Below are 18,075 nucleotides of genomic sequence, written 5' to 3'. Positions count from 1 at the left end.
AGATCATCAAATGAGAAAGGAGATGTGATGCCACCACTCGAACCTATTGGGAACCATTCATTACATCGCACCATGTACCATCAATCCTAGTATTACCATGCATAAGTGCAACCTCCTCTATGAGGGCCTTAGCCATTACCACCCATGGCTTGAGATACACACATGTATTGCAATACAGGCTATCTCCTAGTGGCCGTATGTAATATGACATCTAATAGGGTTACCCCTCCACTCCTCTTTGGAGTAGTAACACGTTTCCAAGAAATCCACATTTGCCCTAGCTTATTTCTTGCTCTTTTCCATAGCCTAAATCTAATTGGCTATTGTATCTGATGTAAAGCTTTGCCCATCCATGGCAATAAAGGTAAGAAAAAAGATATCATGCCACTTTGAGCCGAATATGCATAGGCCAACCCTGCGATTTCCAATACAGAAAATTATCATTTATCCTTGTAGAAATCCATGCCAACAAAGCCTATGAATCAACATCAACTCCAATCGGATAACGCAAGTGGCGTGTGATGCATCCCCTTTGTATAACCTACCCATTCCATCCCAAAGCAAGAAAATCGCTCTCAATACAGCTTACTAGAGCATATTTCTACATATTAATGTATAACCCTGAACCAAGACCAACTCCAATCGGATAACCCAACTGGCGTGTGATGCATCCCCTTTGTATGACCTACCCATTCCATCCCAAAGCAAGCAAATCGCTCTCAATACAGCTTACTAGAGCGTATTTCTACATATTAATGTATAACCCTGAACCAAGACCAAAAGTATCCCAAACATAGCCTTCTGAACATTGTCTCTTTGAGCCTTAAGGAGCATGAAAGAATCATCCGCCAATGTCTAGCCGACCATCTGCTCTCCGATTGGAAGAGTAATCCCTACAACTTCAATGTCCTCCACTAGCTCATCTAGTCGAGATAAGATTGGATGTGTAACAATTGCAAATAAGAGAGGGCTAAAAGGGTATCCCTGCTTGACCAATCTCGTTAAATGAATGGGCTCAGACACCCCACCATTAATCATAAGCCTAGCCACTGCATGTTGGCTAATAGTATAAATCACTAAGAAGACATGCAAGGGCCAAATCCCATAGCCTGCGTAAGCTGTGAAAGAAAAGACCAACTAACGTGATCATAAGCCTTTTCAATATCCAGTTGACACCACCTCTTTCCTCGAAGCCCTTGTATAATCAATTCCAATTTGTACATTCAGTACATTATGCAAAAATATTCCAACCTTTAATAAATCCATATTGCCTTGGATGAATCAAAGTAGGAAGAAATCGCTGTAACTTGTTGGCCAAGGCCTTTGCAAATATCTTATACATGGCCCCCATCAATGTGATTGGTCTACATTGACATAGATTAACTGGAGATATAACTTTAGGCAATAAATGTACAAGCCCAATCTTTCAACTCACACGCATGATACCTGTATTCCACACCTCCTGAAAAATAAAAGCAAGAGGGACCTTCAACTCATCAACATACTTCGTGAAAAGCTCATTGGGGAGTCCATCCCATCTTGGACTTTTCCCTTTAGGCAAATGCTTCAACACATCTTCCACCTCATTTGCAGAAATATCTCTTTCCAATTCATTTGTAAAAACATTGAAACTTGGTGACGAACCAAGTGAAACAAAGACTCTCTAGTTGCAATGACATCAGGAGATATGACCTATTTGCGGACCCAACAAATAGCGATAAAAGTCCATACACAAATCTAGAACACAAGTAGGATTAGTAATCAATACTCCTTGCCTATCTTGCATCCTAACAAGATTTGCACATGCATGCTTTTGCTGCAAATGTCTGATAAATAATTAGAATCCATTAGGGCATCCGTTTAAGCCATAAGCTTATATCTCACATTTTGATTCTCGACGAGCAATGCTGCAACTTGATGGGACAACCAATTAATAGCTATGTCAATATCAGGGAAAGAACCATCCTCTTGAACCACCTGGTTCAAAATAAACTAACAATTATAGGTTCCGCAACTTCTCCCTAAAATATGATGCATTATGAATCCCATAATGGTGAGCAAGCTTTTGAATATTGAATATACAACACTCTTAAGCTGACACCCCAACGAAGATTACATGGCATCGAGGCAACTTCTCCCTAAAATATGATGCATTATGAATCCCATAATGGTGAGCAAGCTTTTGAATATTGAATATACAACACTCTTAAGTTGACACCCCAACGAAGATTACATGGCATCGAAGGTTTTGTAACACCTGCAACATAAACTGACGAAAAACAATATGCTTGAAGAAATTCTGGTTAACCTTAAGAGGAGCCTTTCCCAATAATGGCATGTAAGCATCCACATAATGGCTATGCATCTCCAATACCAAAGGGAAATGATCTGACAAAATATGATTATATTTCACCTACATGGACAATATCCTTGGTAGAAACAAATCATGTTGGCAAATATACATTCGGTCCATACAAGCTCTTGTACCCACGTACTGTTGAGAGGCATATAAATCCTCTCTTATACGGGTGTAGCCATGACCACATATCAACTTGATTGGCAAACACATTCCAGCTGAGCCTCTCCGGCCCATCCATAATAGAGTGAGGTGTAGAAGCATGCTCCGGCAATTCACATACATTAAAATCGCCCAACACAAATCCAGGCTTAATGTTACAGAAACACAATAAATCATCCCTTAACTAATGATGTTGTGCAACACCATTAGGTGCATACAACCCCACAATCCATAATGTTTCATCCATAAACTCCACTTCCACAACAATGAACGGCCCCTGAACATCCTACATAACCAATGATGGCTCAAACTGAGATTTCACTGCAATCATAACCCTTGATTGTGTAGTGGGGTGCCCACTATAAAACACATGAAATTCCTTATAATCATACACTTGTCCAGCCATGGAATGTTGTTTATGCTCCACAGCACAAAACATATCCCATTGACCTTGAAACACAGTATGCCACATGCGATAATTCTTGGACGGTGAACACACACGTTTTACATTTCAAAGAGCAATCTTCATAATCCATCAAAATAGAAAGCCAATCAATGAGAGGTACCACCATCGGCCTCTCTTTCCTTAAAATATTGCACAAGATCCTCAATGCCTTCTCTCTCCATCTGTTCCCATACTCTTCGCAGCAAAACATCCACCCGTTCCTTCTCACCTAAAGTACGAGCATCACTAGGTGATGTATCATGTCTCCACTTAACATTCGCATACTTCTTGTCCCAGGCTGAGACCATAGCCTCTTTTTATTAAATAAAAGAGAAAAATTTACTTGATTTTCTTTCGTAACTCGAGGTCTCAGATTATACTGAGAGTGTGATATCAACCTTGCCTTGGTTATCTTTCTCTTGAGTCCATCTTGTGGCACCAGGACGAAATGACGAAGAGGCACCATGACCAGCACCCACGTTTTGATTACCACTAAACATAGCTGTTTGGTGAGCGCCTCTCTTAGCCACCACAAGCTAAGGCCTATCTTTTGTATCTGCCAAAACTTGTTTACCTTTATACTCGCTCACTTTTTTTTCTACTTGTTTGCTCTTCTCTAGGTTCAAACTAGATGGAAAAACAAGAGCTAATGTATCCTTATGAGTCAGGGACCCTGGGACACATTCAGTTGTGTGGCAAGCATTCACCTCCTCTGGACACTCTGAAATAAAGTGACCCATCTCCCCATAACGGAAGCGATGTCATGCAAAATGATCCCCACTTTAATTTGAAATACAAAGGGTCAAATCCATCCACGCATAACCTCAATTGTCGAGGTCAAGGCTTCCTAGTATCCCACAGAATGCAAACCCTATTTTTATTCTTGGATGACATTCTGGGCTCCACCAACTCCTCCCCAATAGTACGTATGGCCAACGGTAACAATTCCCACATAGTTGATGGAAAGTCTACAACCTCAACCCAAATAGGGCATACCTGGCGCAACATTTCTCTATACTCTGTCATAGGGCAGCAAGGTACAACATGCACCAACTGTCCATCTAGAAATAACAGGACTTTCCGCAAAATACTCGAACTTCTTTGGCTAAGAATAGGACCTCATAGAATCCTTTGGGACCGTCTCCACAAAATTACCATCTAATAAATCATGTAACCAATATGTAATCCTGTTGAAGAATGGAATTCATCCAGTAAATCCACTAACATGATTTGTAATCACATATGGCTGAAAATCTAATTAGCTTGTGCAACTCAAAAGTCAAAAGCCACCTTATGGTTCTCTTCCTGAGGTGCATCAAGAAGCAAGGTATCATGAAGCATCCGACCAGCCTCCTTCTCTCCATATTCACCTCCGATCAATCTCTACCTTTTAGCTTGATCTTCAGGCTCAGGCTCTGGCCCTCCACCCTCAAATTTCTCTACATCTTCTATTGAGTCATGTGCCTCTACAAAATCCATATCTATCGTTCACTGACTTATTTCCGCTACTCAACACTGAAAATTAATGCTTCCACACCAGAAGAAAGAGAAGAGTTACGTTTCAGCCCTGCAAACAAAGAGGAGAAGATCCAATGTCTGGTTGGAAAATCTGTCTGAATGAATGGCTCCAAAAGGGGGTAAAAGCTTAACACGGCTGGGTGGAACCGCTTCAGGCTCACCCACAAAGAAATTAGGGCAAACACAAACATTGTGCAGGCTGTAAATCTATGCACAGCCGTGATCGCTACCCGGATGGAAAATACGTTTGCACAAATGGCTCTGAAAAGGAGATAGAACTCCTCACACCTGGTGGAACCACTTCAGGCTCACTCACTAAAAAATTAGGGCAAATACAAACATTGTACAGGATACAAATCTGCACACAGCAACAATCACCCACACCAAAATATCCTCTCTCTCTCTCTCTCTCTCTCTCTCTCTCTCTCTCTCTCTCTCTCTCTCTCTCTCTCGTGTGCACGTGAAAATACCTTTAGGTATCCATTGATTCCTCCCTTTGCAGCCCAGTCTATCTCATAGGTAGTAGCATGCATTTGTGTCTCACTCACAATAGTAGAGGGTAGCCAAGAAAATCTCATGGGCTCATCTCTAAACGAAATGAGGAAAAGAGGGGAGAGCGAGAGGAAAAATACAAATGCATACGATTCTTCTACTATTTGGCCATATTGATTTGATCATTATGTAGCATTAGTCCTCTAAGCTTGGGTTTTCTAGTAGGAGAAGGAACCATTAAGAGAATTCACTTCATCCAATATTGCAAACGCCAACATTAATATGACATTCTCACTCAACAATAAACAAAAAATTGGAATGTTCATAAGAGGCCATATTACTCACTTTGGGAATTATTGCAATGTGCATAAGGACTTTATTGTGGTAGTGTTAGTTACCTCACTAATTGTTCTTTGGTGACCATCAATGTGAAGTTGTATTTTATGCAACACAAATGGAAACTAAAGAACCCGTAGTCATTTCATGTTTTAAACTAAAAAGAACCCGTAGTCATTTCATGTTTTAGACTAAAGAACCCGTAGTCATTTCATGTTTTATAACTCTTCATAGACACATGTTGAATATTTAAATAGGATTAGAAAAAGTTTTCTTTTTCCATAACACATAAATAAAGCAATTAAACCACTTATTGGGAAGTGTATTATTTTGTTGAATTCATAAGCTAGTATGAAACTAATTAGTAATGCCCTTGGAAACTTGATGTTATCATGAAAACAAGTACCATTTTAACATTATCTTCAACAGATTGTTGTTTATGCCATAATGCAAAGATCATTTCTATTCCATGACCAGGTTTTAATGTCATGCTAAGACACTCATACTTTGTATTTCGTACTAGCTAAAGAGCTATTCTAATCTTTATTTAAAAATACACTTCTTATCTTGAGGAGCTCAATTAAAAGTAAATGCCCTTTTTGCACTTGAGTGTGCCATGTGATATATATTACTTATGATTTCCTCTTCTATGTAAAATCCTCAGAATCTAGGAACCTTTTGACATAAATTGAAAACTCAAGATGGTTGGAGAGTCATGTGATTCAACTATTATGAACCATGTAAGGGAACATATAATTATTCAAGATGTGGAAACTAACTAAAGTTATCCGGGCCATGTAATCAAACCACAAAATATCCAATATGTTATGTGGGCATAGTCCAAGAAAGCGTTTTGCAAGGCTAGAATACAAGGAGAGCTTGATTTCAGAGAGTAAAGTTTATTTTTAAAAGTTTAAATCATGATTATAAGAGTTGATTGCATTTAATAGATATTAATACATCCCCACTTGAGTAAGGTAGCATGAGACTAAAATATGACCTCTAAAGGAAAATTGAGGGAGTTTGATTTTAGCTTGATTTAATAAAGTAGAAGTTTCTCGTTTCCATGATTCACATGTTAGCTATGGAAGTTAATTCTATTAATATTGATTTTAGCTTGATTTAATAAAGTAGAAGTTGCTCATTTCCATGATTCACATGTTAGCTATGGAAGTTATTTCTATTAATATTGATTTTGGCTTGATTGAATAAAGTAAAAGTTTCTCGTTTCCATGATTCACATGTTAGATATGGAAGTTAATTCTATTAATATCAATAGAATGAACTATGGAAGTTAATTCTATTAATATTAATAGTAATTCTATCAATATTTATTTTAGCTTAATTTAATAAAGTAGAAGTTGCTCATTTCCATGATTTTCATGTTAGCTATGGAAGTTAATTCTATTAATATTGATTTTAGCTTGATTGAATAAAGTAGAAGTTTCTCGTTTCCATGATTCACATGTTAGCTATGGAAGTTAATTCTATTAATATTAATAGTAAGGAATAAAAACTTCTATACAATCATGATATATCATTGAGGGTGAGCTTGATTTTATCTTGATAGAATAAAGTAGAAGTTGCTATGATGTCTAAAAGGACATGATCTTGATTTTGGCTTGATTGAGTAAAGTAGAATTTGCTAGTTTCCATAATCCACATGTTAGCTATGGAAGTTAATTCTATGCTTAAACTCGAACGAAGATTTCTTAATTCAATTATTTGTGTTTTACAAAGTAGGCATGACATCCTTTCTATTCAACAAAAGCAACTTACAATGCACAATGCACAACACACAAAGTAGAATTTGCTAGTTTCCATAATCCACATGTTAGCTATGGAAGTTAATTCTATGCTTAAACTCGAACAAAGATTTCTTAATTCAATTATTTGTGTTTTACAAAGTAGGCATGACATCCTTTCTATTCAACAAAAGCAACTTACAATGCACAATGCACAACACACAATTCTTTTCCATTGAGTGTATAAGTAAAGTTGTTTGAAAAAGATTTTGGGTCACACATCAAATTTGAGTGTATAAGTAAAGTTGTTTGAAAAAGATTTTGGGTCACACATCAAATTTGAGGGATGATCCTTCTCTCATTAATGCTTTGGTACTTTGAAAGTATGAATATATATGTGACTTTTGCAAGTGGTTACATTGACACAACACATCATCTTTCCCTTTTCAATTGAGACTATGCTTCCCCTCAATGCAGTACAAGGGGGCAGCAAAGCATTATAGCAAATTTGTCAAGCACAATTGAGGATAAAAATGCAAATTTAAAGAGCACAAAGTTTTTGTGGCAAATAAAGGGGCTCCTACTACTCGTTCTCAAGCCTTTAAAAGACTTTTTCATCGTGATCTTTCCTTTTGAGATGTTTAATAAGTATTTTAATGTTATAGCATGCATCTGCATCATAAGGCAAGCACGAAACTTATTTTGAATCTATCTATGTGAGTAATTAATTGTGTACTTTGAGGATAGATGAAGGACATAAAATTATATTTTTTGAAGTCCTTATAAGGTGTAAATCTTGTTATTTCTGTAAATAGCTCACATGAGGCCATGTTTGAGTCCTTATGGATTGATCTAAAGTCTAAGCCTTGACTTGTACAACCACATTCTTCTTGAATCGTTAAGGGGTATACTTATTTTCACTTAGTTCAATGATCTCATGCTGTAAAGAAAAGTGGGATTTTTAAAAAAGAATTTAATTAAGTGGGCCAAATGGATGAGGAGCCATGCGAGTGCATGTGTCACTAAGGTTCATATGCCAAGGTCTACAAGGGTGGTGTTACATGTCTCAAGGAACTTTTCTTCTAAACATCAAGTAGCATGGCCCTTTTCAACATCATGCCCATGAAGGGTGGCCATCAACGAGGTAAAGATGGCAATATATTAAATAAGTAAGATGGTGACATGAGATAAGGCCACATAGGGGCCAAGGAAGTGAATATACGCATAGTGCAAAGGGTATCCCACATGATGGCAATATGTGTTATGATAGCAACGAGTCATGATACAATGTTTTGGACATTTAGACACAATAGCATAAGATAGGAGAGGTGGGAAACAATTCCACTTGACTTGCCGCTATTTCTATAAAACTTTCAATAAAATTTTAAGTGTTCTTTTTGTGCCATCCTTCACCAAACACGATAATATGGTTTACAAATTTGAAAAAGAAGAGGAAAGAAAAGCTGCAAGCTTAGGTATGGTAAATAGTTGATTCTATATTTTCAAACGCATATTGTCATAACTTTTATTGTACGTGAGAATGTTGCTAGTAATCTTCATATGAATGTGATTCAAAGGTATGGTAAATAGTTGATTCTAAATTTTAAAAACCATGTTGCCATAACTTTTAATGTACATGTGAAGGATGAGAACTTTGTGTAATGATCACAATCTTTAATTACAATGGAATGGAGACTAGATTTATTGTCTCAATATTATCTACTAATAAAAAATTATAAATTGGTGATTAAACAATAATGTTAATGTATAATTTTGAACTTTAGGAAGGTATGGTAAGTAGTTGATTCTATATTTCGATACCCATGTTGCCATCTCTATATCTCTATATATCTATATATATTATATAAAGGAAGACTTTCATGAAGCTACCACATGGCAAGAATTTGGAGGTTCGGAAGGCATTCGAGGAGAGGTAGGCTCCTTCTACTCTAGGAATTTGGAAAATATCAAGCTGAGAATTATATATGTAAAATGGCAATACAATTTCAATACAATGTCAAAAGGGTAAATGATCGCATTTGAATAAAGTGGGTATGGCCTCTTCTTTTAACTACTAGCAAAAGTAGTGCACAATGAATAATGCACAACACACATTGTGTCTTTTTCAAAATGGAATTTTGAGGTATTAAAGTACACATTTAGCTATTCATACAAAGAGCTTATGAAAGAAGTATGTGTGTCTCTCTGTGTGTGTGTGTCTTCTTACAAGCTCCAATTCAAGAGTATAAATTATATATATTTAAATTATATATATTTAACACTTAAAAAATTTAATGCAACTTATTCATAAAAGTGTGATGTAGTTTTATATATTGGCAAGCATCAAAAAGACTTTATTTTTAAATAGAGTTATTATGACAAATCAATTTACATTTTAATATTAGGTTCATATTCATGATTTTTTTGCTAAAACCAAAGATTCATTTTTTCTTTTCAAGGCATTTACTTTAATGGTTCAATCCACTTTGACTCCACACCCTCTCAATGTGCTCGAGGGATGTGCAATATTGAAATGCGGATCTAATGTGTCAATGTAAGCACTTCTAGAAGTGTGCATATATCTTCATTCTCTCTCAAAGAACACCAAGGAGAGGATCACGCCTCAAATTTGATGTGCGACCCAAAATCTGTTTCGAACAACATAAGTTGATGTTGTTCGAGGATGGATTGCTTTCGAGGCGTAATACTTGGTTCATCCCACCTCCTAAAGAAACACGTGCCAGTTCATAATTGAGGCCTCTATTTCTCAAAGGATTAAAGAAAAGAGATGTGAGCCTCGAGGTGTAGAGCCACATGCTTCTAAAATCATGAAGGGCACACACGAATTTCCACTTGATTGAGTGGGCCATTTCACAAAAGCAGAGCAGGTGAGCAAAGAGGAGAGAATTTGATTCGGTGGGGCATGAGTGAGGACCATGGGTGTGCAATGGTGGTGTGAGCATCAAATTAGAGTCTTTTCCACACTTGGCCCCCATAGTGGCCGTGGGCGGAATAGGGACGGGCAAATGCCACGTAAGGGCCACGTGAGCAGATCCTACGTGGCAATGCGTGCCGAGAATAAGGCAAAGTACTGACAAAACTGACGCCCACGTGGCGAGCTCGTAGTTAGGGCTCCTGGCACTTCCTGCGACATGCTTTAGGGTTTACTTTGGCGCCATAGCCACCTCGTACAGCAGAACGCACTAGGGCTTTGCGCAATCGCGTGCCGGAGACGCTCGATCATTGCCGCGAGATAGGCTTTTGGGCTGCAGAAATTGTCGAGAGAGCGTGCACCGCGGACGGAAACCATCATCGTCATGGGCTATGGCTCCAGATCATCAGCATCGTCGCCATCACCAGCATAGTCGTGTCGATGCATAATCTGAGCTTTCCGAGGCGGAGCGGGCGGTGAGAGGCAGTTTGGTAGCGTCCTTGGGAAAAGCCCTGACCGTGGTGCAGGGAAACTTCGAAGGAACAGAAACACAGAAGAGAGGCATGGGAGCTGGCCTCGCAGGGACACAAAGCATGTGAATTCTTTTTCTACAGGTAGGAAAGGGTCGTAGAATCGAGTGCTTTTCTGTGTGTGCAAGCCACGCTTTTCTTTTTCTTTGAGATTCCCGAGCAATTTGTCTTCCTGGCTTGGGCAGTGGCTCACAGAAGAGGCTGCTTTGGAGGCCCATCGAAGCTTTTTTCTTCTGGTGTTAATGTGAAGAAGAGCCTTGACCTTAGCCCGGCTCTGTAGGCGGTCATTGCTAGCTCTCCGCCCTTGGGCCTCTCGGTGTGTCATTGTGCTCTCCTCCCGAGTCCCGATTCCCGAAGCCCAAGTTGCCGGCGATTTGCATTGCATTGCTCGACCCTGCTGTGGCTGAACAGATGCGAAAGGAGAAGTGGGCGAGTTGGAACTTGGGCGTTCTACTGGGCAGAGAATTCTTCCGCCGCACGATCTCCACAGTTGAGTGACCCACAGTTGGTCCCCCCGGGCCCTCACCCCACCTTAAAAGCCATATAGACCCCACGACAAATTCAGGCACTTCATCAAATTTGGAGCACATACCGCTCTCTCTCTCTCTCTCTCTCGTACTCCCTTTCTCTACCTTGGACAGATTACTGCAGCTTGTTTCACAGTGGCCCCCCATTCCCCCTCGTACCCTCTGAACCCTAGTACCATGCCCTCCCTCTGCTTGTAGCCTCGTAGCCTCATTCCATTTCGTTAGTAGCCTGCCTAAGCAAACCTTAACACCTCTTGAAACAGAATTTGCCTTGATTCCTTCCTCCATACTCCACTGCTGGCCTCAACGGCCTTGAGAAAGCGTGGAAATGAGGTCCACCCATAGTAGCCTCCCCGAACTGTGCAGTCCTGGAATTCAACATGAACGTACATTCACAGACTCTACAGTCTTTCCTCGGACCAGCTCATCCCAGCCTCTGGAGAACATTCAAGAGGATTCTCCCATGTGTTTGCCCCTCATTCTGTCATCTCACCAACCTCCTGAGACGCCACAGGAGCCCATGGAGTTCCTCTCCCGGTCATGGAGCATCTCAGCCTTGGAAGTTGCCAAGGCCCTCACCTCAATTGATGCTCAGAGGAGAATCGAGGGTAATGAGAAACTCATGGGAGAGGAACCTGCTCTCGTCAGTGCACCATTCTCATTCGCTTCAACCATGACTGCCCAGATTGTTTTGGAGCGGATAATGGCACAGTCGGTAAGCTTCAGATGCCCTAATTCAGAATTTCTTTCTCACTGCAGTAAGTGGTAGAAATATTTAGTCTGTGGAAGCATAGTGTACCCCAATCTTGTCACACAAAGTTGTTTTAGGGTCTGCCATGCCCTTCTGTGAGCTTGTTCTCTGATACCGTTGCTTGATTTTTTTGGCAGGATATCTCCCCTTTCTCTTCTAGAAGAAATTCTCATAGCAGTGGTCCTCTAAGCTTTATCGGGACTGGTACTGCTGGAGGAAGCCCTCCCTTGTCCCCAAGACCAGCAGATGACTTAACAGTAAGCATCTCTTGGCCTGGGACCCGTGTTCTGTCACGGCTAAGTTTCCAAGTGTCTGGTTAAATTTGGATGGTGGGCATTAATATTGTTGAAATGATTGTAAATAATAGAATTGATTTGGGTCCCTTGTTCAGACGTGGCTCTTGCTTCAACAAACAGTTCATCCAGAACTTGGTTCTGTTGATTGTCTTCACAGCAACAAGGTAAGAAAAGCTCCCTTGGAACGAATCAGGGTGTTATAGGATAAAGGCCTTAACTGTCGTCATATCTTCCATGTTGTTGACTATTGCCAGTGAAGTTGCTTCTGGGTTCGGTTGACTGCTCTGAGATGAGCCGTATCATTTTCTGTGGTTTTGCCAAAGTTTCTGCATTTCATCCATGTGAAACTTTAATAGCCCTGATTATGTTGTTTTCTTTTGGGTTTGGCAGTTTTGTCGCAGCTTCAGTGGAGTAAGGGCTCCAATGCGGGGAATATCAATGAAAAGATGGCTGAAAGACATGAAAGACAGGAAGAAAGAGGCATTGCGTGTGCACAATTCACAAGTGCATGCAGCGATGTCTGTTGCAGGTGTTGCTGCTGCCATAGCTGCAATTGCTGCTTCAACTGCCACCTCTTCAAGTGATGATGGCCAGAATAAGACAAGCATGGCTGTTGCATCCGCTGCAGCACTTGTTGCAGCTCAATGTGTAGAAGTAGCAGAGAGAATGGGAGCAGATCGTGACCAGATGTCATCTGTTGTAAGCTCTGCTGTTAGTGTGAAGACACCTGGAGATGTAATGACCCTGACTGCTGCTGCTGCCACAGGTATGATTTTTCTGAGATGATTATTAGAACATCTGATTCGTTGAGCTGGGGATCATGTGCAGACTGTATCATTTTTCCTCAGCTTGAAAAGAAATGGAAGTGCATAAGTATAGACAATGTGCAACATGCTTGGACTTCTGGTTAATGGTGAATCGTTACCACTCTTGAATGCAGCATTGCGAGCAGCTGAAACCTTGAAGGTCAGAACTCTGAAGAATAGCCACAGTCATGCCACAGTCATCCCTTATGAGAGAGGAGGCAGTAATGTGATGAATTTCAGTGCCGATTTGGCATCTGAGGATAGTGAAGCAGAGTTCTGTAACCAGGACTTTCTGAACAGGGGATGTGAATTTTTGAAGCGGACAAGGAAGGGTAAGAACCTGTTGTCAAGAAGGTTGGTTTTTGTTGAGTAGATTGAGCACTTACTGAATGAGTGGTCTTGCTTTTTATGAATCTACAGGAGAGCTGCATTGGAGGGTAGTCTTTGTCTACCTCAACAAGAATTCTCAGGTGATCGTTGTTTTCGGGCAACCTTTTGTAACCGCTAGTATGTTTGTATGGGAAGAGGACAGGCTTCTCATTTGTGTCTTTGTATGCAGGTTGTTGTCAAGTCACAGAGCAAATATATGGGTGGCACTATCACCAAGAGCAAAAAACGTAAGTGGTGAATTGCTGCTATTATAGCTTCATGTCTATGTTGATGTGCAGCATGCTGATGGTGATTATCTTTGAAGCAGTTGGTCTACAAAAGCTCTTTTACTAAAGACAATCCTTTGCCTTGTGAAATTCTAAGTATTGCCTCTGCAAGCAGGTATGGTGCTGGATGTCATTGCAGAAATCCCTGCATGGCCTGGGAGGGATCTTCTAGATGGTGCAGATCAAAGACGATACTTTGGCATCAAAACAGACCACGGGGTAATGGAGTTAGAGTGTAAAAATGAAACTGACCATCAATTATGGACAGAAGGCATATCCCGCTTGCTCTCTCATGCCCAACATCAGAGGCCAACATAAAACATAAAACAGTCTCTGTTCAATGAGATATGTGGGATCATGACAGCCTAATGGATGGGCATGATTTTTTCCTATCTTGACGGTATACAAACTTCACCAAAAGAGGGTATAGTAAACACCACAAAATGAAGTGGCATATGCAAATGTATCTTCAAGCTTTAGTTCTGCATCGATGAAATATCAGTAGATTGATGTTACATGTTTTAAGAACAGTACGTGTAGGAGTTTTGGCACTTCCCAGCAGCCGACTTCTTGTTGTTCGTGGGGAGTATCAATCAGGTGGTAATTGTACATAGTTGGTGGATGATATAAGGTTTTTTTCAGATGTTAGGAGTCAGCCCACCAGCTTTCTCTAGTCCCTTTGTTGGCTACATTTGATTTTGTATTTGTGTTGGATTTATAGTTCAAAAGGGGATCACCCATTTTTTACCACCATTGGGACTCTTAAACACTATAGCAATAGCCAATGAAACTTTTTAGAAAGCTGAAGTCTGAGCATGCTTTGAAGCTCACTAGGGGAGTTGTAACGTAAGTTGTCGATTTCTTTTGTTAAGAGTCATGAAATCCTCTACACACAAATGCAGTACATGTGATCAGAATTTAACCCTACTCTTATTCTCTCTTAACCCTAGTACATTTTTGAGACATACTGGCTATCAAAAGCCAGTTCCTGCTTTGGATATAGGAATCACTCTCTTAAGAACTTCTCAAAACTGAATTGGCCCAACAAATCACATCCTCATTTGAAATTATCTCCAAGATCAACATTGGGCTCTCATGACAAGGTATTTCATCTTGGCTGCCTCCATTTCCAACACTCAAGTAATACCCTAAATGCCAGAACATTACTGATTCCCTCAATTCATAGCTCGAAATCAGGCTTGTTATAATATCAAAATTTTCAAGATTTATGATCGTAATACACCATCATGTAAGCTCATATGCTCCATATAGCATTGCTACACATAACACTGCTTTGATTTACACTGAAGTTAACATTTACATATTTTGTACATTCATGCCTTACTACTCAGTCGTCCGTTATTCCTGTTGTCACTAGCTATGGGTGTGGTTACACTATTGTGGTGGCGATTGGGCATCACCTGAGGCGGCTTATTTCTGTTCAACTTGCTTGATGGCATTTGGATCATGAAACTGAAGGCTACTGGGAAGTCTAGAAGGAGGTTTTGAGAGTTGAAGATGGCCCTTGAGAAGCTGTTAGTTGAGGTGAGGTGGCCTTCTTGGATCCACCTGTATCTCTATGATGTTTTGTGTGGCTTTATAGGAACTTGAGAGTCTGTTGCCATGAAAGTGAAATGCAAACGCCTTCGGGTAGAAGTGCCTCCTAATTGGGCATGCTCTTTGGGGACCACTTCTCTCAACTGCTTCCACTTGTCATGTAGGTGTGTTCTTCAAGTTTGTCTCCAAAAATTTGGCAAAAAAATCTATGGTAGTTGTTTCGTAATCCATCTTTGGCTTTTTGGGTTGAGGGGAGTCTGTGGGGGAGGGATCCAAAGGGGCATGTTGTGCAAGAGGTGTGCTTAGGGTGGCAATAGTTTGCTAGTTGTACGGTTCAAGGAGATCTCCCCAACCAGTAGCATAGTAAAGGACTTTGGTGAGGATCATGGCTGCTCCACACTTGTCGGCAGAGTTGGTGAAGATGTTGTGAAGCTCATGGTGGAAGTGATCAACCAGGTTTGTGATAATATCTTTGGCCATCCCATGCGCACCACTAAGTTTTTCATGGGGTTCGGTGGCTCTAGGTAGGTGCAAGGTATCTCGGGCACGTCTAGAGTCAAGGTCAAGTCATCTCCTGCGGAATCTCTAAACAATACCAGTGCTGAAATGTGTGTCATAAGAAATGAATCAGAAGAAGTGCTAAGGTTTGTGCCCCAAGTTGGAATAGCTTCTAGCCCTCTTAAGTCTAAGTCTATTCATATGCTCCATGACCTCTAGCCTCTTCTCTACTTGTTGGTAGCATTTGTGAGTGTGATAGATGAGCTTGTGCTCCACCTTCTTCTCGAATTGGATTGTGTTGTGGGTCATATGTCCTTTGACTTCTCAAAGCAACTCCACTGGTGGCAATGGGGAGAAGTGTTTGGTGATGGTCAGAGGGCACCATGAACTCTTCAATCTTTCCCTTACCCTTTGCTAGGGTTGAGCATGGGGTTCCATTAGTGTTGGTAGCTTTGGGTTGCCATTGCCATCTTGCCTTGGCACTTTCCGTGGTGGCTGAAGAAATTGGGGTAATGACGGTGTGACTTTAGGTACCCAAATGCTCTTATTACCTTCATAGTACCCTTGGGCCACTAGAAGAGTGTCAAGTACACACCATGTTTTCGGGTAGCTCTTCTCCCCGTCTTGGGGTTGCCTTCTTTGACGGGTTGGTTTTGACTGTGTTGCTTTAGATAGCTAGAGTTGTGTGTGACCTCCTGCATAATATCCTTGGGCTTCTAACTTCTTTCTGAGGAACCATGTTTTTGGTTTAGGGTTGGGTTTTGCTATCTTGCAATGTGGTCCATGTGGTGGCATGGCTAGCTTATGTTGGACCTTTCTCTTGGGTATCCAGATTTTCTTTTGCCCTTCATAGTAAGACCTTGTGCCTAGAGTATTTCTTTTGACATCCACCATTTGTCACCCCCATTATGGAAACATTGGTGTTGCTGGGGGATTGGTGGGCTTGAGCTCACACGTCTGATTTGGTAAGGTTAGAAAGGTTAGTAGAGAGGGTGTTAGATAGGTTAGTTCTTGGGGAGGCCAGTTTTGTCGGAGAGGTAAGCGACGGCAAGGGTTGATTTGGCATGGGCGAGGCTTTTAATGGAGCTTGGTTACTTACCCCTATCGCAAGACAAAGGATCGGTTACTTACCCATGTGGCGCCAAATAAATGATCGGCCTCCTTTTGAATGACATGATTAGAGTATGGGTCACCTTTGGGAACTCGATTCGTTCTAGTGCTTCCTTGCTAGGAGAAAGGTTATTTGGTGTTGAGGTTTTGTCAGACACAATCTGCCATCAGAATAGTTACATGTCTCGAGGCTAGTTGTTGCAAGGTAGCGGTTCGCGAGTCCCAATCAATTTGGCATCGCGATTGTGCCCCCATCCACCCTCGTGCAAGAAGCACTTCTTCATGCATGGTACCTACAGGAATGACCTAGAACTTCCCTCCCAAGGGATTATTCCCAATGTGAAACATAGCAATGAATGAACCTATGCCTGTGGTTTTTAACATGTTTATTCCTTCCACTCGTGCTTATGTGGGAGTCAACGACGCTATAGCATGCACCAAGTCTCATGGGACATTGTGCCATGAGCACTAGCTTTTATTCTAGACCCTTTTTTGTGGACATGCCCAGCCAAAGTCTGGTGGGCTTGACCTCATAGTCCTCCTCTTCTAGGTCGATGACTTGGACCATGTTAATGGAGATGTGTTAATTGTGCAACTTGTCTTGCCTAGCCTTAGCTTTACGCTAGGCCTCTCGTTTCATTACAGCCTCTTTTATTTTTTCGTCTTTCTTGTGGTGAATGGTCTTCAAAGCATTTGTAGTTAAAGGGCCATAGTAGCATCTAAGTTTGCTACCGTTGAAGAATCCTTTCATCTCCATATTGTCAAGTGTTTCGATGCATGCGGTTCCTTGAGGAGTGAGTTCACACACTAAGAATGGTCCCATTCTTTTGTACTTTAGCTTGCGCTTTTGGTTATTTGAGCTATACACGAGAACCATGTCCTCGACTTCTATTTCTTTGTCTTTGAGCCTCTCATCAAACCATTCCTTGCACATCATCTTTTCGACGATCATCCCATAAATTGTACAACTAAGAATTCCATGGGCATGATGGCGATAAGTACCGGATATCAAGTTGAAAGGTGTGGATGGCCACCTTGTAGTAGGCGGTTCTATAAGCCTAAAGAGTAGCTAATAACTTTTTTTCCCATTGCGTGAGGCTTCCACTATTTTCATCAGGATCTTATAATCTTTTTAGTGCTTTGAGCCAAATTAGTAAGACAAAGTCAATACCCCATTTCTCAATTGGTTTGCTGGCTGCTACTACAGGGTATAGGGGCATTTTATGAATCTCAACAAAATGCTAAAATTCATTGTAGTCTTTTACAAAATCTTTTGCATCTCCAAACAAGGTAGGCCACCACAACCCTACTAGCTAGTAGGACTTTCTTAGCAGTGGTGTCTACCAAGAAATGCCCAC

General features: G+C 40.8%; 1 protein-coding gene across 1 annotated transcript; it reads left to right on the top strand.

Annotated features, from left to right (window-relative positions):
• The first annotated feature begins 10,181 nt into the window (after nt 1-10,181).
• Nucleotides 10,182-14,305, top strand: LOC147632315 (VAN3-binding protein-like). Its single transcript, XM_086807145.1, has 9 exons — nt 10,182-10,600; nt 10,702-11,758; nt 11,932-12,051; nt 12,186-12,254; nt 12,481-12,856; nt 13,031-13,228; nt 13,317-13,366; nt 13,456-13,513; nt 13,668-14,305. The coding sequence occupies exons 2-9, from the start codon at nt 11,372-11,374 to the stop codon at nt 13,868-13,870; spliced, it is 1,461 nt and encodes a 486-aa protein (XP_086663271.1). The 5' UTR covers nt 10,182-10,600; nt 10,702-11,371; the 3' UTR covers nt 13,871-14,305.
• Nucleotides 14,306-18,075: the final 3,770 nt, after the last annotated feature.

The sequence above is a fragment of the Cibotium barometz genome, chromosome 13, assembly GCF_041138505.1.
Source record: "Cibotium barometz isolate CiBa-2024 chromosome 13, ASM4113850v1, whole genome shotgun sequence".
NCBI lineage: Eukaryota > Viridiplantae > Streptophyta > Polypodiopsida > Cyatheales > Cibotiaceae > Cibotium > Cibotium barometz.
Note: the sequence above shows the minus strand (reverse complement) of the source record. Positions and strands in the feature narration are given on the sequence as shown.